General features: G+C 40.1%; 1 protein-coding gene across 1 annotated transcript in view; it reads left to right on the top strand.

Annotated features, from left to right (window-relative positions):
• Nucleotides 1-21,240, top strand: part of rod (rough deal) — a 404,971-nt gene that overhangs the window by 255,918 nt on the left and 127,813 nt on the right. The window contains exon 19 of the mRNA XM_067146037.2: nucleotides 639-867. Within this exon, the coding sequence (XP_067002138.2) occupies nucleotides 639-867 (229 nt within the window). The remainder of the gene's footprint in view (nucleotides 1-638; nucleotides 868-21,240) is intronic.

Genomic DNA, 21,240 nt, shown 5'->3' with positions numbered 1-21,240 from the left:
ACATTTCCCTTCTCTTTTACAATCAGTTGTATCAGTCTCTGTTTGTCATTTTAAAAGGTGTATATGAAATAGGTTGCTTTCCTGTTTTGTGTGAAAGTTAAGACTTTGTATGATTTCCCAGCACGCAGAATCCTTTCTTGTTGGTGATATAATTTATCCATAGGATCTTCAACAATTTGCTATACATCTACATACTGAAAACCTAATGAACAAAGCCTTTAGTGTCCATCCTTTGACACCACAAAGTAGCACCGATGACACAAAGAAATGCACTTCTTGCCATGCTGATTCTGGTTTTGAATTGTTCATTTGGATTTCTTTCTCATGTCAGCCAACATCCTAGGTCCTTGAAATGTAACACGCTTTCAGTGACGTTTCCATCCAGGTGGTAACAGTGCTCACGACTTTCTGCTCGCTATGATGTATTAAGTTACTTGTAAACTGAATTTGCATTAATTGTGCTATTTATTTTTAAAACTACCCTTGGAGAAATGAAGATCGTAAATAGCAAGGAATGGCAGCAGTCCTTATACTGTTTAAGTGATCTCACCAATTTTTGAGCTCTCTAACTATAAAAATATGTAGGTACTGGTATAATAATTTCCAAAACATTAAGTTATTTATTTTCTCTTTCATAGACCTCCACAGCGAGAAGAGATACAAAAATGGCTAAATCATTTTCCTGACACATTCAGCTTGCCAAAAATATCAGAGTGGCGTCTCCCGTTCTTGCCACTTATAGATGGTGAGCCATGGAAGGTTATTATGCCAGAGTTAAAACTGAACACTTACAAGCAGTGGCTCAGTGCTGCAAGTATTTTAAACTTGGATACAAATGCTCTTTGTAGCATTGTTGTGCGCGAGACGGTAAGTTAAACAATTTTTATGTCATTTTCTAAGTGATTAATTATGAAGTCCTCATATTCCCCAAGCAGTCAAACCCTGTACCCTTCCCTGTATCATTCTGGTCTCTACAAAATCTGTCATTTTTTAAAACAGCATCCAACGTTTTCTCATCCTCGCCTACCTCCAAGATGATCTTCTAAAACACCCCACAGTCTCATTCAGACACCCACCAAGCCTCAAAAACATTCTCACTCACTATGAATCACACAATCCCCCACCCCATTTGGCTCTCGTTTGCAAACACAACTGCTGGAAAACCTGCCTCTACCTGTATCTAGCACCACTCTCACCAGCAGCACCACCACCAACAAGTTTTAACACACATACGTCGTAATGACGGCACTTCATCCAACATAATCCCCCAGCCTTAGTGCGGACTCTGCCTAGCTTCTTGCTTTCGCTTAATCACAAACACTTGAGCCAAATGAAAATATGGCCACCATAGTACCTTGAAAACCCATAACCTCAATCTTGCCCTTCCCATTCACACCTGGCTCTACTGAAGCCACATTTGGTGATTTTCACAGTTACAGTTCTTCAACATTTACCCCCATCTTCTTACCCTCTTGTTCTATGGGCCTGTAGTATGACTGTCAGATAAACATCCAAATATGTAGGCTGTAGTTTGGCAAACTGGAACTTATTTTCTTGCATACTACTAACAGATTTTAACTATGGTATTGTTATGCCGAAGATGTAACATTTTTGTTACATTGGCAATAAGGTTATTGAAACTGAAGTTTAGCGCGACGGTACACCTGTTCTCGGAAGTTTTTGTTTGTTAAGCACCATTTCTTTTGAAATTATGTTACTAGAGTCCAATGTTAGACTCTTCTTAGGCTATAATGTGGAAGTTCCAGCCAGGAAAAAAATTAGGACTGAAAAATTCACATACAAAGAAAATAAACCAGAAGTTGTAGAACATTTTTAGAAAATACTGAATGTTACATGGATACAAAAGGGGTAAGATTCAAGTTATGTACTGTATCTTGTCAAATAATTCCTACCACACATTATAATTTTGTTTTCTCTCTAGGATTATTTACGAGGATGCATAAATTTTGTTAAGATGTAAAATAAATTGCGAAATCTGGATATCACTAGTAGGCAGCATGCATGCGGTGAAGGATCGGTAATTTTATTATTAACTAGCTGTAGTACCTGTCATTTCCCGGATAGTTTTTGAATGTTTACCTTTAAGATTTAGACTACTTATGTGTGAAGTGAATTTTTATAGAATCCCTTTTTGAGATGTTGCTTTTAGAGTTTTAGAGTTATTTAGATATATTTCATTTCAAGTGTTAAATTATTTAATTTTCAAGTAAATCTTTGTCCTTGTGGAAGCTCGAATTGACTGGGAAGCATACCTGCCAACCCTTCCAATTTACCCGCAAACTTTCCAGTTTTTGACTCGTCTTCCTATTTTCCAATTTAATTTTTACTTCTTCCTATTTTTGACCAATATAACCTCTAGTATAGCCAATACTCTTCCCCTGTGATAAAGGATAAATTCTTATGTGCTTGTGTAATTGACGAAACCTCATTTTCAAGCGTTTTTATTTGATGCTTTATTTCATTAGTGTTTTGTCCGCCGCCTTCATGTATCGTGTTTCCTGCTCACCACAGCAGCGTGTGCACTTTATTACAGCTGGGGATTCGGGGCGGTAATGGTCCTGCAAGCAAGAGAGGCTAGCGCGAGCTAGCAACTCAGTTAATCGGTACAAAAGAATTAGTTTGTTATTGTGTTGGTCGCGCGCTGTTAACATCGCTTCTGTGCGTAGTTTCGTTGTATTTGTAGGCCATGTGTTTTTTCTTGCATTTCTATGCTTTCCCCCTCTGTCAAAATCACATGTTAATAAAATATGGGACATATTGCATTGTTTTGTATGTGGTAGTTTCACCTATTTAAATGCATAATTTTAATGAGTTGAATGTTTTTAATGGGGTTGTTGTGACCAAAAAATATAACAAACGTTATCTCCAAGTGTTCAGAGATACCTATAAATTCCGTTCATTTTACCGTCTGATAAAGGAAACTACCATATTTTCTCACGTAATTAACGCCCTTGCATAATTTACACATTCCAATATGTTTGGGTCCAAAGTGGGGAAAAAGAAATGTTCACGTATTTGACGCACCCCCAACTTCGAACGTCACGCAGCACCGGATGCGTTTCGATATAAATATGTCAACTACTCAAGTAGCCGGCTTCCTATTGAAAAAGCGGGCATTCCAAATACAGGGCAACGTGCTGTTAATAGCTGGCAGGAAATCCCACTGCACTAGTTTTACGAGTGTTTCGGGTACGGGACATTCTGTGATCTCAAAATTGTTTGTCAGTCCACAGTATTCAAGTAATACTGCATCATACGAACTCGTGGTGATCAGTTACGCCGAAACATACGGAAATAGGGCAGTGGGCAGCAAGTATTCAGTGTCCGAATGAAACGTGCGCTACCGCAGTAACAGAAGTGCACTTCAAGTGGCTAACAAGTCTTGCAAAGCATTTCGCGGACCAAAAAGCGGCAATTTTCCGCCAAGTAGGAGAGGATCTGCTTAAATAAAACTTTGTTACGCAGCGTTGGATAAGCCGTTTCTCACGGAATGCTGTATTTTAAATAATGAGAGATAGCCGCTCTACATGGAATCAGTGTTTCGGATTTGAAGATTAGCCGAGGCTTGATTGATTTTATGAAGAGAAATGGAACAACAAAGAACAACATTATGCCAAAAAATGAAGAAAGATTTCATATATTTTCATCACTTTGTGATTGAGAAGCGTAAAGTGAAGGAATATTTAATCTTCCTTATAGGAACCGCAGGTCAGACGCCAATGAGTTTCCACATGCCACAAAGTCGAACAGTCGATAAGAAAGGAACATACAGTGTTATCGTATGCGCTACTGGTAGCAAAAAACAACAATGTACTGCAATGCTTGCTGTAACAGGTGATAGCAGAAAGCTTGCCCCTTACATTGTTCTAAAACGAAAAACAATGCCTAAAGAAAGATTTCTGCAAGTGATCCACGTTCATATTCAAGAAAAAGGGTGTATGGACACGTCACTCATACGAGATTGGATACGAACGGTTTGGGATAAAGTAGCAGGGTCCCTACTTCGATGCCCGGCCCTTCTCATGTTGGACAGTTTTCTTTTTTTGCCGGTATGTCATTGTTATGACATTACATGAATTGTATTTTTATTACTTCATGTTTATTTCACTTCAGGTCGTGTTGTCAGCTCGTAATGGGAAGAATATTTTCCAGTGTCGGTACTTCAAACCCACGTGTCTAACTTACCTGATGTACCCTATTTGACTTCTCTGAAAAAATCTCATGCCGGAATTTTACGCCAAATGATAACCGCAAATGAGTTGAACCAATTTGTTTATATTATATTCGATGTATCTTTTAAATGTAAATGAATTGTAAATAATTTGTACATAGCTGAATTTCTTGAATAATTTACGCATCTGAAGCTTTTTTTTTTTGTGTCCAAGAATTCTACAAGATCATAATTACTTACTCAATTATATTGAATTATATGTATCTATATATACTTACATTCCCGCGACCGAAGCAAATACTGGATCATTAAGCTATTCTTAATTTTACGTTGGCGCTTGAAACCACAGTGCCTGATGTTGAATATATCGCGCTGATCACCAGGAGCTGGCAAGTTACTTCAATTGATCTACTCATCTTCAGCTTCAGCACGATTATGGATCTTCATATGCGTTCGATCGTGTTATAACTTTGTGCCTGACAGTGTATACAAGCTAGCTCATTTAACCGTTCTCCGCTTTTCATAAACATCATAAGACTTTGCCTAACACTGGGTGTCCCATACTGCCGTTCAGAAAATTACGCACTGTTTCTTTTAAGTGACTTACGTTTTACTTCTGAATTTTACAGTGCCTAATCCCGTAATTTTTATATCACCTCTTCCACTGATCCGGAGTGAACTTGATCTTTTCTTTTCTTTTTCCTATGCATTGTTTTTCATGTTTTAATCGGCTGATGATGACCTGGATTAGGGTCGAAACCGGTACCACTTCTACTTATTATTAAATAAGAATCTAATCACTGCATTTCTTATTCTTTTGTATTGAATAGGTTGAACCTCTTTATGTATTATTTCAATTTTAATTGTAAAAAAAGTCCGTTAACTATGCAAGAAAATACGGCGTTATGCATTTTGTTGCGCATATCGGTGTGACATAAATATCATTATTTGTATGCAGGTGTCATAAATGAGAATGATTAGGTACATTTTCTTGTAACCATTTTTATGTTTTCTTAGTTTAAGATTTTAAATTTAATGGTCAATTCGCATTGTAACTGTAGATATGTATGCCTTTTATCCTTACCTTTTTTCACCTAGACTATAGTGGAATATATGTGATGAAATCCAAGAATTAAAAAATCTTCCTATTTTTGGTTTCTAAAATTCGGCAGGTATGGGGAGGTATTTGATCCTTTCCTAAAAATAAGTGATAACTATATGTATTTACCCATCGCGCTATAGATATGATGTACACGATTTCAACTGTCATTGTGGCTATCACCAATCAGCCCTGCGATCCCAGAAGCAGTGTATTCGACAGTAATCTGTCATTTAGAATATGTACTCTTAAGCCCTCCTCAGCTCCCATCTCAATGGTGGCTGTACGTGGACTTGAAACGGTATTCAGAGCATCAATTATTTTTCATTTTTACATATCGCCTCCTTTTTTTTTTCAAATGGCAAGTCATATGTGTACCAGTTTCGTTGAGAGCTAATCTGGAATGTACCCACATACAACTATAATCTTGGTTGTTTTTACATTCATTTTCACTTCTTCTCGACCTCCATACTCACTACGGCTGAAGTAAGACTTAACCAACCAAAGTGTCGCATTTCAACTCGGTGACCTCGCAAACAATGTATTTGACTTTGAGTCATTTTCGTTTATTTTTTATTTCACCTCCTCCCCTAGTAGTGCTGTGGGTGTGTTTTACCCCAACAGTATTTCTTTTTTAGATAGTAAGTAATATGTGTGCCAGCTTTGTATGAGGACTATGCTGGAAGAAACACACATACATCCATAATTTTGGTCATTTTGGACAGTTTCTTTCCCACCTCATCTCCATGCTGATGGGGGCTGAACATGGACTTCAACAACATTCGGAGTTTCATTATTCACCTCAGCGAACCCGAAAACTTGGACTGTACATTAAGATTTGTCATCGTCTATTATTTTTATATTTTACTCCTCTTTCTGTATTTTTTATAATTCACCCCTGCCCCTAGGGGTGCTAGGGGTATCATAGCCCCATAGCAATCTTTTCTAGACAGTAAGTCATACGTGGCCCAATTTTGGTTGAGAGGTATGCCAGAACATAATACACATACGTCCTTGAACTCGGTCACTGTGGAAGTTCTATTTTCTTCACCCGTTCTCACTCCACTGCCAGTTGGGACTGAACTTTGTCTTAAACAACATCCACAGTTCATCACACTGATCCCACTATGCAAAAGGAGGTTGACCCTGGACTTTTAAAAAAGTTCCGGAGTGTTGATGTTTCTCAGGTACCCCGAAAAAAATGGATTTGCCACCGTTTTCAATTATTTCTCTCTCTTTCTCCCCCCTCCACTAAGGTTGCTATGGTGCTAAGGTTGTCATGCCCCCTCGCGGTTTATTTCCTGATAGTAAGCCATAAGTGTACCTATTTCTGTTTTTACCCTTTCTCAACCCCTATGCCAAACGGGGCCAAACTTGGACTTTAAAAAAATCTGAAGTGTCACTATTCATCTCAGCAACCCCAAAAACTATGGATTCAACAGTATTTTCGATTGTAATTTTTATATCTCGCTCCTCTGTTGCTCCCCACAACAAAGGGAGCTAAACGTGGACTTTCAAAAAATTCAAAGTATCACTATTCGTCTCAGCGACCACGAAAACTATGGATTCAACACTATTTTTATTTTTACACGTCACTCCCCCCGTCATCCCCCACCACAAAGATGGCTGAACTTGGGCTTATAAAAATTCCAGAGTGTCGCTATTGATCTCAGCAACCCCAAAAACCTTGGATTCTTTACTATTTTCGATTTTTTTTTTAAAATTATATCTCGCCACCCCACCCCCACCCCTAAAGGTGCTTGGGGTGTCTTACCCCCATGTGTTTTGTCTCCTGAAGTTTACTGAATTTGGTTGAAATCGCTCCAGATGTTTAGAGGAGATGTAATACATACATACATACGTACGTACATACAATCGGCCTTATACATCGTCTACCTAATCAGCGTCTAAATCATTCACGATCTTCCATTGCATAAACAATGTTCAGTCGATGTTTAACTAGACATCGCTTAAACTTTCAATTTTGGGTTGAAAATGGAGACAGAAGTATCTTTCATGCAACTCTTTGCTTGTCGCAACCAATGAAATTTGTCGGTGCGTGCGCCGAACGCCAGTCAGCTGTTTGTCTTCCTACACATTACTCAAATATGGCTGAGCATGACTTGCCCACAGATAAGAGTATCGCTTTCGGTGGAAATTAAATCTCATAATATTATCGACACTAAAGTGACACGCCACCGTATGGGGAAGTGTAGCTTTGCTTATAGCGTTGTTACAGTGAGTGTAATCTACTCATAAATACGGTAGCTTCGACGAAGGGAAGATGAAGCAATAGTAATGTGTAACCGAAAATGTGTTGTACGGGCCATATAGATGTAGCTTGCATTCTGGAGATCGTAGGTTCGAAACGCATCATCGGCAGCCGTGAAGATTGTTTTCCGTACTTTCCCTATTTTTACACCAGGCAAATACTAGGGCTGTTATTATGGCCACAGATCTTCTTCCCCAGTCCTCTTTAAACGATAATCATCACCACTTGTCTTTTCCTATCTGATAGTTGCCGAAAACTTATACGATTATATATATAAAAATCCCATACAATCTACTTTTTTAGTTTTCACTATTATGTGTGTTTACTTGGCCGTAAATATAAGTGAATCCCTCCCGGTTGATGTATGTGACAGCCCTCAGACGATCGGGACACATAATTCTGATATCTCTGTAGTCGAAGTGACCTATAATTCCATGGAAATTAAACCATGTACCGTATATAATAAAATATATCGGTTGCCAAGAATTGTATTCAAGTTGACAGTTACCTGACTGTCACTTCGTCAGTATTAAGAAACAAGTCTCTCGTAAAATGAAACCTTATTTTATGATTATCTCCCCGTGCATGTCAAACGAATTGCTGCGATTTAGCAGCGGGCGACCCACAGAGAGACCGTCGGACTAACCTTTCTTACCGGAATCGTCTCAACATGATAATACAAATTACATATTTCATTGTACATAACCTCTGATTGTGCTTCACCCCTCTCATTTGAGGTTAAACAGTGCTCTCGGCAGTGTTTAAACATGACCAGTTGAACATCGGTTTTAGACAGTGTCTAAGTGATAAATAACGTCTCTGCAATGTGGCAGCCATACTTAGGCATTGTTTAGCTGTAGACATCGTCTAAATATCGTTTTTGCAATCGGCCCAATGACTTTTATATACGAACACGGATCAGAAATTCATGGGAATTTGAATTTATCGCTGCTGTTAGTAATAATTCTGAGGCCGCGCTTTGCCAGGATGTTGATGTGGATGTCTGGAGAAGGGCTTTGTGCGCATGAATGACGATGGAGAGCTGGACTGCTTCAGTACGCAACAAGTGAGCAAGACGTGCACACATTTGTTGCACAACGCATCATTATCAAATTTCTTGCAAAAGTGGACACCAAACCTTCCGAAATTTTGAGAGGACTCTGCGCACAGTTTGGGGAAGAAATCTTTTGCAGACTCGAGTGTATGAGTGGGTTAAAAAAATTTGAGCAGGAAGAGAGGCTGTGGAAAATGAAACTTACGAAAGGAGACCGCAAACAAGCATCACTGCAGATAACATTGTTGCCATTTTTTACATTATTGGTGAAGATCAGTGAAAAAACTTTGCAAATTGTTTTAGCCGTAGGAGTAAGTGCATCATTACACCCCAGAGGCAAAGCAAATAAGCATGGAATGGGGGCGAAGAGACGAAGCAAGTCCAGTCAAGGCCAAAACACGTCCATCTGCTGGAAAGGTGCTTGCAACCGTTTTTTGGGACCCCTTGGCTGTTTTGCTGGTGGATTTTTTTCATGAACAAAGGATAATTAATGCAGCCTCTTACTGTCACTTTTTAGATGAAACAAAAGCTGCGTATCGCAACAAGCGACACCAGCAATCGATCCGAAACATCATTCTTCTCCATGACAATGCAAGGCTGCATACTGCCACTTTAACGCAGGTAAAACTGGAGCAGATTCATTGGATACCTCTGGAATACCCTCCGTACAGTCCAGATTTATCACCCTGCAACTACCATTTGTCTGGACCACTCACACAAGACCTAGGAGGTCAGCAGTTCAATGATGATGCAAGTATAGATGTGCGCAACTGGCTCCACACACGTCCCTCTTCTTGCTATCAGGACAGCATCAAGAACTTACCAAACTGATGGAGAAAATGTGTATCGAAGGCAGGACTCTATGTAAAAAAGTGGTCTCTATATGTGCATTTTTTCTTTGCTTGACGCAATAAATTTTAAAAGATAATTCCCGTTTATATTGGATCTGCCCTTGTATATATAGATTATTCAATTTATTATAGCTATTTTAACAAGTAGTTATTTTATTTTTTCCAAGACAGTGTTAGAAAAGTAACTGCCAAGCATTTATCTCACATAGTGTAAATACTGAGTAGTAAGTTATGATGTCACAGAAAGATTACCTCCTTAACATTCCCATTCGATGGACGAATCACCATGAACGTCATATACCCTTACTCCATATGAGCACCGCAGAGAAGTGTGGAATAGAGCCAAAGCTTTTGGCACACAGTCTAGTGATTAGGAATTTTATACCACCCCTTCTAGTACCCTGCCAGGGTGTCTATTGATACTGGAAGTACTGGAATTTAATATAGGTACTGGAAAAATGATAAAATATACTGGAACAAATATTATTCTTTATAATCTACCCTGGATATTTGTACTCCAAAAGTTCAGGTAATAAGAACAATTGTTTAGGTTGGGATTATAACTTAGTGATTTTATTGAAAAGTAAAGTAGTACAGTAGTAACAGTACAGTTTTCTTCAATAACCCGGCATCGACGTGACGCCCTCACCGCCCAGCATTTATCTTGGTGTTCTAGACAGTTGGTAACTTTGCCTTTTCTACTAATACTGTCTTCAATTTCAGTTACCTCTTCTTTCGTTCATTTTTTTGCAATACTTCAAACATAATAACAATGGTTGCATTATATTATATGCCATACTTCAAGTAGCATATATTTTGCATATATATAATGCATCCATTGTTATTTATCTATTTATTTACTTACTACCCAGCTCGATAGCTGTAGTCACTTAAGTGCGACCAGTATCCAGTATTCAGAAGGTAGTGGATTCAAACCCCACCAGTGGCACCCTGAAGATGGTTTTGCGTGGTTTCCCATTTTGACACCAGGCAAATGCTGGGGCTGTACCTTAATTAAGGCCACGGCTGCTTCCTTCCAACTCCTAGGTCTTTCCTCTCCCATCGTCACCATAAGACCTATCTGTGCCAGTGTGATGTAAAGCACTAGCAAAAAAAAATGATGAAGCTATTACTGCAGAAATATTGAAATATTGTGGGCTATTACTCAAGATTTAACCCATTCTTGTGCTAGAAGTTTTGGCATTTGTAGTGATCTTTTTAGAATCATGTTTCCTGACACCAAAATTGTGAAGAAGTTCAAGTTGCACAAGGATAAACTTGTATATCTAGTTACATATGGACTGAGTCCATACTTCCAGAAAGAATTGACAAACTTGGTTAAAGAGTGTCCTTGCTTTTGTATTTCTTTTGATGAAAATCTGCAGCCTGTTTCCAGTCATCCGACGGGGTCAGGAATGGAATTAATGAAGCCCCCATCTAGCGGCGAGGATAGGAATTGTGCCGGCTGCCGAAGCCTGTTGCACTCCTCTGGGACAATTATTAATGAATATGACAGATGAAATGAAATGTTAGTGGAGAGTGTTGCTGGAATGAAAGATTATAGGTAAAACCGGAGTACCCGAAGGAAAAACCTGTCCCACCTCCGCTTTGTCCATTACAAATCTCACATGGAGTGATGGGATTTTAATTATTGGAAGTGCGCACAAATGTGCATAGTACAACAAAAGAAATAATTTAAATGAGTGACGAGATTTGAACCATGGAACCCAGGAGTGAGAGGCTGGTGCACTGCCACCTGAGCCACGAAGGCTACCTGTATTTCTCTTGATGAAAATTTAAATTCTGTCATTCAGAAGGGTCAAATGGATATGGCTGTTGGATTTTGAGATGGAAACTTAGTTCAAACTTAGTTCTTGCATCTGCATTTTTAGGTCATGCTACTGCTGAGGACCTTTTGATTGCATTTTTGCAAAACTTGAAAGACACTGGTTTGGACGCGAAAAAGATGCTGGAAGTATCAATGGATGGGCTGAATGTAAACCCGAAGTTTTTTTTTGAAAAATCTAAAGAAGTACTTAGATGATTCGCCTTCAGATCGTCCGCCTTCGTAGCGTAATGGTTAGTGTTACTAGCTGCCATCCTCGGGGGCCCGGGTTCGATTCCTGGTACTGCCAGAAATTTAAAAATGGCAGGAGGGCTGGTATGTGGTTGGAATGGTACATGCAGCTCACCTGCAATGGGGGTGTGCCTGAAAAGAGCTGCACCACCTCAGGATTAGGACACGAGTTTACCTTACCTTACCTTCAGATCTGGAGCTGTTGTATTTTGGTACCTGCTCCTTGCGTACTATTCATGGTGCATATAAAACAGCATACAACAACTCTGAATCTCTATATTACTTTTTCAAGGACTTTCCAAGTAGATGTGCAGATTACAAATGCATAACAGGATCACATCTCTGTCCTCTGAAGTTCTGCTCTCTCAGATGGATCAAAAACTCAAACGTTATTGAAAGAGCTGTGGAAATGCTGCCACATATTACGAAGTATGTTGATGCTTTTGAGGAACGCCTCCTGATTCAGAAAACTTTGGAATTATAAAAAGTTTTGTAGGAAATGTTTGTTCCCAGCACAGTTGGGATTCATGTGTTCTATTTCCCTGGAACTGGAACAGTATCTCTCTAAGTATCACACCCCCTGCGGGTGGGAGACACACATGTAGGATACACCCATGGTATCCCCTGCCTGTTGTAAGAGGCAACTAAAAGGGGCCCAAGGGGCTCTCAACTTGGGAGTGTGGATTGGCGACCACAGGGCCCTTAGCTGAGTCTTGGCATTGCTTCCACTTACTTGTGCCAGGCTCCTCACTCTTGTCTATCCTATTCGACCTCCCTTGGTCAACTCTTGTTGTGTTCCGACCCCGACGGTATTAGAGCATTCGAGGCCTAGGGAGTCTTTCATTTTCACGCCCTTCGTGGCCCTTGCCTTTCTTCGTCCGTTACTTCATTTTCCGAAGTGACGAATCCCTTCTTTCTTCTTTTTTCTTTCTCTTTACCCCCTGTGGGTGGGGGACGCAGACAAATAATACACCCTCGGTATCCCCTGCCAGTCGTGAGAGGCGACTAAAAGGGGCGACCAAGGGATGATTGAATTAGAACCATGAAACTACTTTTGATTCGTACCATCATGCGGGGAACACCATGGGTTACCTGTACTTGTGAGTAGTACCACTAAATTAGGTACGAAATAGGTTTGTGATTAGTAGCAGTAAAGAGGCTGGCCTGGGGGTTTCCAGTACAAGTGCGTCGTACCCATGTGAGCAACACCGCGGGTCTGGGCGTAGCCTGTGAGTTGTACTGCTATATGAGTGGCGCCGTGGGTCTGCGTTGCCTGTGATAAGTACCCACTAAATGAGGAACACCACGGGATAGTGCGAGTCCGTGTGGTTAGTACACATAGGTGAGGAACCTTATCGGTTTGTGTTGGCTATGAGTGGCGCCATTGTGTAACACCATAGGTCTGCGTTCCCTGTACGAAGTGCAATACTTGTGAGTAGTACCATCTTGTGTGGAACACTGTGAGTCTTTGCTACGTTTGATTAGTACCCCAACATGACATATACCATGGTTCTACTTAACTCGCGACATGTACCATTCTGTGGGGTCTTAGACATGGATTTTGCACCCCTTTAGACATCGAGCTTCATTGTGCTTTATAAGTGGTCCCTTGGTCAGTAATACTATTATTTACGATCTTTTTTTTTAGTCTGATCCACTGTTTTTTGGGTTCATGTCCATCCATTCATTCTTCATGACATTTTTTATTTTATTTTGGTCAGTGGATGAATTTGAACTTCTTGTTATTTCATTTTGTACCATTAGGGGCCAATGACCTTGATGTTAACCCCCTTTAAACAACAAGCATCATCATCATCATCTAACTATCAGAGTACTGATCTTCTTTTGCCTTTTATGTTCTCTGATCTCAGTACTATTCTTGAACACCTGTTGGAAGAAGTGTAAAGAACCAGATTTTAGAGTCAACAAATACTAGTAGGAAACTTCTCTCGATTGATTTGAAGAATCATAAGTTATGAATTTCGTTATGGTCCATATTGACAGTTGATCACTATCGAAGGGTAGGAAGGGTCCTCCTATTCAATATCATTAGAATGTATGTTGTCTTATATAACTGGGACTAGTTTCAACCCCATATATATTAGGTCATCTTCATTCATGCTCTAATTGGAAGACATAGGCACACGTTACCAATAATAGGTATAAACGCTCTGGTATGACACAATTTACAGTCTTAATTTAAAACATGTTGTTCGGACCTCCCCAACAGGCGTTTACTACTGATTTCTACCATCACCTTTAAGTAATCACCTTTCTCTTGAATACAGTAATTTCCAGCAATTTTGCCATTTTTTGTTTTTTATCATGTCATTTCTTTCCACCTCGTACCATTAGGGCCTGATGACCTAGATGTTAGGCCCCTTTAAACAAGCATCATCATCATTTTGCCATTTTTGGAAGCATTTATGGAAGTCTTCTGCCTGTAGTGTATTCAGCGCCTCCTGCAATTCCACTTGGATCTCTTCAATGGAGTCTCCAGGCTGAATAGCTCATACAATAGAGCACCGGCCTTCAGAGCCTAACTCGATGGGTTCGATCGCAGCTCAGTCTGGAGTTATCTGAAGGTACTCAAATACTCCAGCCTCGTGTCAATAAATTTTAGGGCGCATGAAAGAACTCCTGCAAGACAAAATTCTAGCACCATGGTGTTTCCAAAAACCATAAAGGAAGTTGGTGGGATGTAAAACCAATAATATTATCATTATCTTTAGTAGAGATTCACTGGGCGAGTTGGCTGAGCGGTTAGGAGCACCCAGCGTGAGCTTGCATCCAGGAGATAGTCGGTTCTAACCCCACTGCCAACAGCCCTGAAGATGGTTTTCTGTGGTTTCCCATGGCTGCTTCCTTCCCACTCCTAGGCCTTTCCTATCCCATCGTCGCCGTAAGACGAGTCTGTGTCGGTGGGACGTATAGCAAATTGTAAAAGAAAAATATTTAAAAATATATTTCATTTTAGGGAAGAGGTAGAAGTCTCATAGTGCTAGATCAGTATGTAGGAGAGGTTGAGGAGCGAGTTTTATGTGGGCTCGTCATGATGCAGTAACCATTTCCTGTTATTCTATATGTTAGGCAGTTCACACCATTTGGTCTGTCTTCATGGATAAGTTCATCCATTGTTGTGATCATTTCAGGAGTTGTGCACGATAATGGTCGACCCAAATGTTTGACATTCTCCACAGATTTCCGGCCTTCTTTGAAATGCTTCAACCACTGAAAGAGTCTTTGCTTGGTCACCAAAAGCTTCTTTTGGCATTCATTGAGTTTCAGTTGCAATTTTATTGAGACTGAAGCAAAATTTAATGCTGTGTAAACCAAAACTTGGAAACACATGCACTTAAAAGAACACTGGTTGACAGAATAATAGTTCAACTCTTTCCCGCGGATTGCGTAGTAAAGCGTACTGGAGTCGCACATTGTCTCCCGCGGGTTGCGTAGTAAAGCTTACTCGACTTTCAAACAGACTTCCTCTGCCATCTGTCTGCTAAACATATAACTTTTTGAAACCAGTGAATTCCCTACGCTTCCTAGATAGAACAGGCATGCACGGAATCCTAAAAAAAGTGTTCTTTTATACGTTTTCTTAGACAGAACAGACAGCTGACTGAATGTAAACACATAGCAGCAACATGACTGCTCATAACCAATTGAGTGTTGACAAATGCAATGGTAGTGAGTTTAAAGTTGTAGGTATATTAATAAAAATGGTATGGGAAGCAGTTGGGCAGGATATGAATCTGAGAGAAATCGAAACACGGCACAGGACAGGGAATGTTCATTCAGGTACAGTCTCCTTTTAAAATATTAGGCCTACTTGTAAAAAACATAATTATCAGTTTTAATTCTTCAGTTAATTCTGTTTCGGACTATGATCCTCTACTTAATTACATAATATTCCAACTAATGTCAATTTATCTTCCAATCCCATTCAGTCAAAAATTGTTTATAGTTTGTATGTCCGAGAGGAAGTACGATTTACTATCTAAATATTTTCATCTGACTGATCCCGAAAATTAAATAAATTGGGAGATTCAGGGTGAATTCCTGGGTTCTGTGCATTACCAAGAAAATGAGAGCCCCATCATGTCCAGCAATTCAGACTGACTTCAAGAACAAGCAATTTAACATTATGCACCATATTGGATGCTTCTTGATGTATCATTCTGAACAGGGCTGGGGCAGTCTTGCATGTAATTAGATGATCTCATTGTATCATTTTAGAATAAATATAGTATATTTTCCATTGTTACAAAATTTGAAAGTGATATCTTAAGTGGTTTTTACAGAATAAATTATTTAGTGAAGGTACTCCACAACTATACCTGACAAGCAAATTAATACTCTAGGTTTCACCTGACAGGGAGTCAAATATTCCGTGGGAAAGGTTTAAACATACACTGTAGGCACATTATGATATGCTCTTATTCATTGGAAAAGACTGTTATGCTTGGGAAGCTGGTCTCAGAGACAAGGGCGACCAGCATTGATATAGATAGACTCCAATAGATAGACTCCATCCAGTTCAACATTAACATGTCACTAAAGGCTCTGAAGTATATGGTTGAAGACAAAAATATTTAGAGGCGGTCCATCCATGCAGTCGCCAGGAGTTGACTTCGCCTTGATGGCAACTGATCATCATCATCATCATCATCATCATCATCATCATTATAGGCAATTAGCATAAAAACTTCGTACTGTTATTTGTTCAAAAGGGGTGTTCAAAATGATTATGTTCCGGGTAACACCCCAAACAGCCTTGAACCTTTTACTGTTAACAATAGACACAACAGCAAACTCCAAGCTGGAGAAATGAAATTCCCAAGGTTAGTGCTCGAGAAAACTAGGGGAGATAAGGGGAACAAACATCTAGATGAACAGAAAGGGAGAGTGCTCTTGCACGGCAAGCAACTGGAGGCAGTTAAAGGACGATGATTGTAATGATCAGTGTTAAAACAGTATATGAAGTGCTGGGTGCAGAACTGGATAGGAATAGTGAAATAATGAGAATCAACAGATCACCAAGATATACTGTATTTTCACAAGTTTTAAAAAAAAAAAAAAAAAAAAAAAAATGTGCTGTACATCACACAGAATCCCTAGCAAGAAAATACACACATCAAAAGCATCACCCATCAGACAGAAGTTCTCAGGCATTTTGTACAATGTTAAAGTAGCACTACAAAAGTAACTCATCTTCCAGTTTATTGCCAACCAACACCAAACAAATCACTTTGACTATAAGCTAACAAACAACCTTATTCAATACAGAGTAACATATCCCCTTGCATGAATGGAAGCCAGCACCCTACATGGCATGCTAACCGCAAGTTCATTTAACTATTGCTGGTCTAATTTATCCCATTTCTTCTGTAGCAATCCTGCGTAACTCCCTCAGATTTCGTGGTGAGGCAGGATGTTTGCATAGCTCTTTTCAATCCATCCCAAGCATGTACCACCATGGGATTCATATCTGGAGAACATGGAGACCAATTCAGTCAGACAATACCCTCATGATAGATGAAATTATTGATGATGCCTGCACGATGGACACACAAATTGTGTTCCATAAACTTCTTCCCCAAAATGCTGATGAAATGGTTCAATGATGGGTTGGAGAATTTTATCCCCATGTTGGGGAGTATTGAGTGTGCCCTGGATGTACAACAATATAGTCAAACTCCCCCACTTGATGCCATCCCAGAACATCACTGATCCACCACCTTGATTTACTCAGATGGATGGGATGTCTCTGGTGTGCAGCATTACCAAGTGCCCTTTATGCACATTGTTGATGGTCATCAGGTATCAGACATATGCGGCATTCATCTGTGAAGAGAACTTTGTGCCAATTTTCCATACTCCATTCTTGGCGAGTTTATGCCCATCTGTACCGTTCAGCATGGTGTCTGAATTTTCAGGCTGGGCTTCTTCATAGCCGTATCAAATACAGAGAACCCCCTGGGGGTGGGGGATGCAGACGAAGAATACACCCACGGTATCCCCTGCCTGTCGTAAGAGGGGGCTAAAAGGGAACTTGGGAGTGTGGTTTGGTGACCACGGGGCTCTCACCTGAGTCCTAGCATTGCATCCACTTGTACCAGGCTCCTCACTTTAATCTATCCTGTCTGACCTTCCTTGGTCAACTCTTGTTCTTTTCTGACCCCAACGATATTAGATCATTCAAGGCCTCAGGAGTCTTTCATTTTCACGCTCTCTGTGGCCCTTGCCTTTCTTCGTCCGTTACTTCATTCTTCGAAGTGAGGGATTCATTCTCTTTTCTTTCTCCCTACCCCCTGTGGGTGGGGGACGCAGATGAAGAATACACCCACGGTATCCTCTGCCTGTTATAAGAGGTGACTAGAAGGGGCGACCAAGGGATGATCGAATTAGAACCATGAGTCTACTTGTAATTATTACCACCATGCAGGGAACACCATAGGTCGCTTTTACTTGTGCGTAGGACCAATATGTTGGGTACAAAATAAGTTTGTGATTAGTAGCGACAGTGTGTGCTTCCGGCTGGGTTTTACAGTACCTGTGATTAGTACCACTATATGAGCGACACCATGTTTCTGGCTTGCCTATGATTAGTACCCACTATGTGAGGAACACCACAGGATAGTAAGAGTCCCTGTGGTTAGTACACTTCTGTGAAGAACACCATAGGTTTGCGTTGCCTGTAAATGGCGCCGCAATGTGAGAAACGCCTTAGGTCTGTGTTACATGTGCTCATTACCTGTGAGTAGTACCATAATGTGTGGAATACCGCGAGTCTACACTACTTTTGATTAGTACCGCAACATGACAAATACCATGGTTCTACTTTCATAGCGATAAGTACCATTATGAGGGGCCGAAGACTTGGATTTTGGACCCCTTTAGACTACAAGCATCATCGATTCAGTATTATGCTATAGAAGCAGTCAGTTGGTCAGTAATACTATTGTTTTACGTCAGTTTCTGTGAATGTGAGGCACTGCGGGTCGGATCCACTGATTGTTTTAAATTCATATCCATCCATACATTCTTTGTCCTCTTGTTTTGAATTCTGGTCAGTGGAGGATTTTGGACTTTTAATTTGTCATTATATATATATTTTTTTTTTTTTTTTTTTTTTGCTAGGGGCTTTACGTCGCACCGACACAGATAGGTCTTATGGTGACGATGGGATGGGAAAGGCCTAGGAGTTGGAAGGAAGCGGCCGTGGCCTTAATTAAGGTACAGCCCCAGCATTTGCCTGGTGTGAAAATGGGAAACCACGGAAAACCATCTTCAGGGCTGCCGATAGTGGGATTCGAACCTACTATCTCCCGGATGCTCATTATATTTTGTCTTATTTCGTACCATTAGGGGCTGATGACCTAAACGTTAGGCCCCTTTAAACAACAAGCATCATCATCATCAAATATAGAGAGGTGTTGTGGAGTCCGTTTCGTTCAGTGTGGTTGGACACTTGCCTCCCGGTGGCTACCATAATGTCAAAGTTAATCATGGTATCAGTGCGGTCAAAGTTCCTGTGGGCTAGAAGAGCCATATACCGGTTATCTACCATAGTTGTTGCCTTAGAGCAACCATTACAGGGTAAGTCACGAACACTACCTTTTTTTTTTTTTTAAACTCTTCTAGGTCCATACCATATCACTCTGGCTCACTGCTATTAGCATCGCAACGTCTCTTCTTGACAGTCCTTGTTGCCATAAAGCAACAATCTTTGGGCGATCAAACATAGGCATCCATCATCTTGTCACAGAATGTCCACACAGTGAACGAAAGTATGCATATTACTGCCTCACCAATGTTCAACGAAATGGGTGTGCTTGTGATAGAAGGGGCTATACGCAAGTTTGTTTACATGCTTAGACAGTTCAAAGGACGAGGTGTTTCGCATCATGTCAGTGTAGGTGGAGGAGGAATGTGTTTAGCATATGCAGTTGATGCATAACTGTTTTTGATGTGTGTAACATCCAGTGCTGGGAAAGGTAAAAGGAAAAAGTAATTTGGCTGAATTAAAGTTATCTGAGAAATATTTTACTCAATTACAATTACAAGTTATTTCTTCCCAAGTAATCAGTAAAAATACAATTTGGAATGTATACTGTATATATTCCAACATGATGTCACTTCACAAATTGTGAGGACTATCATAACCCTGAATTCTGAATGGAAGCTAAATTATTAGAAATGTACATACTACTATATAGAATAAAATGACCCACAACAGTGTTGTGAATAGCACAAATCAGAATCTGTAAAATGCTGTGACCTATGCGTTATAGAAATGGTGTTTAGGGTGATTACCCAACCCCTTCATAAGACCCTGTGTACTTGGTTACACTACCTCTGCAACCAAATAGCATGCCTATTACAGACCATCTGTTTGAACAGATTTTGTAGTGTTTACTGAGGTACAGGATACATGGTTTGTAGATGATGTTCTTTTCAGAGTTAACATCACTGGCTTGTTTAACCCTTTCCACTTGTGTGTCGACCTGAGGCCGACAGCCATCACTTAGCGTTAGGGCTCGTGTGTCGACCCTGATTCGACACAATGTTTCGCCGGTCATTGCTAGGTTAGCTGGCATGCTAAGGCTTTTGTACTTCGTTTAGTAAGTGCTAGTTCCTTCTGGAAACCGAAAGACACAAAATAGGAGTGTGTTAGTTTCTCTTTGCTTTTGCTCAGTTTCCTTGACAATGGAAAGCAGTCGCAGTGAAACAACATGGCGGCACACAGTCTGACCAAAGCTGAGATTCTTGCATCTATTTCGGTTGATTTTGATTATAGTGACTCTGAATGTGAGAACATTTTGAATCTGGCGATGAAAGTGATATATCCATTAGCGATTCAAGTGACGAGATTGATATCAGCGTCGCAAGAAATCATGGAGGAGGCGATAATATTATGACTTGTCCTTGTTGTCCCAGTCATACAGTGCTGACTTCAAACATACCTTAGAGATCGTGGAGAACTGGTGATGCAGGATTACCCAAATTTCCTTACAGGTTAGTCAGTGGATTCATAAGTTGTGGAATAGACCTAAAATAGAACTAGGGTACTGGCAGCTATTTTTTACTGATCAGTTGCTAACCCCTATTGTCCATGAAACAAACAAATTTGCCAAAATGAAAATACAGCAAAATATTCCACTTCAGAAGAGATCTGGTTTTCTTGGAAAGCTGTGATTTTAGAAGAGCTTGTGTAATTATCAACTGGGGATGAACAGTAAGGCAGAAATGCAGGATTATTTTAGTGAAGACTGGTTGAAAAAGCAGGTGTTCTACAAAGCTGTGTTCTCTAGAGATAGATTTCTACAGATATTTTTAAATCTCAATGTTTCTTCCCCTGATGCTGATATGGCAGGCCCACAATCTAGAGTTTTGAAGGTGAGAAATATAGTGTTGTGCCTGGACACAAAATTCAGGGAACACTTCATTGCAGAAAAGAATCTGAGTGTTGATAAAAGCACTGTAGGCTTCAAGGGTCGTGTCGTGTTCAAATGTTACAATAAGCTGAAACCAGTTAGGTGAGGACTCCGTATTTATGTACTGTCAGACTCAAGTACTGGATACGTATGTGCGATTGAACCATATTATGCTTCAATAACTACACAATCGCTTCTTAGGCCTGATTTACCCTTCACTTGCAGGATAGTTCTTAATTTGGTTACAAAAGTTTT

This window comes from Anabrus simplex, chromosome 4, assembly GCF_040414725.1.
Source record: "Anabrus simplex isolate iqAnaSimp1 chromosome 4, ASM4041472v1, whole genome shotgun sequence".
NCBI lineage: Eukaryota > Metazoa > Arthropoda > Insecta > Orthoptera > Tettigoniidae > Anabrus > Anabrus simplex.
This window is presented reverse-complemented; position numbering and strand designations above follow the sequence as displayed.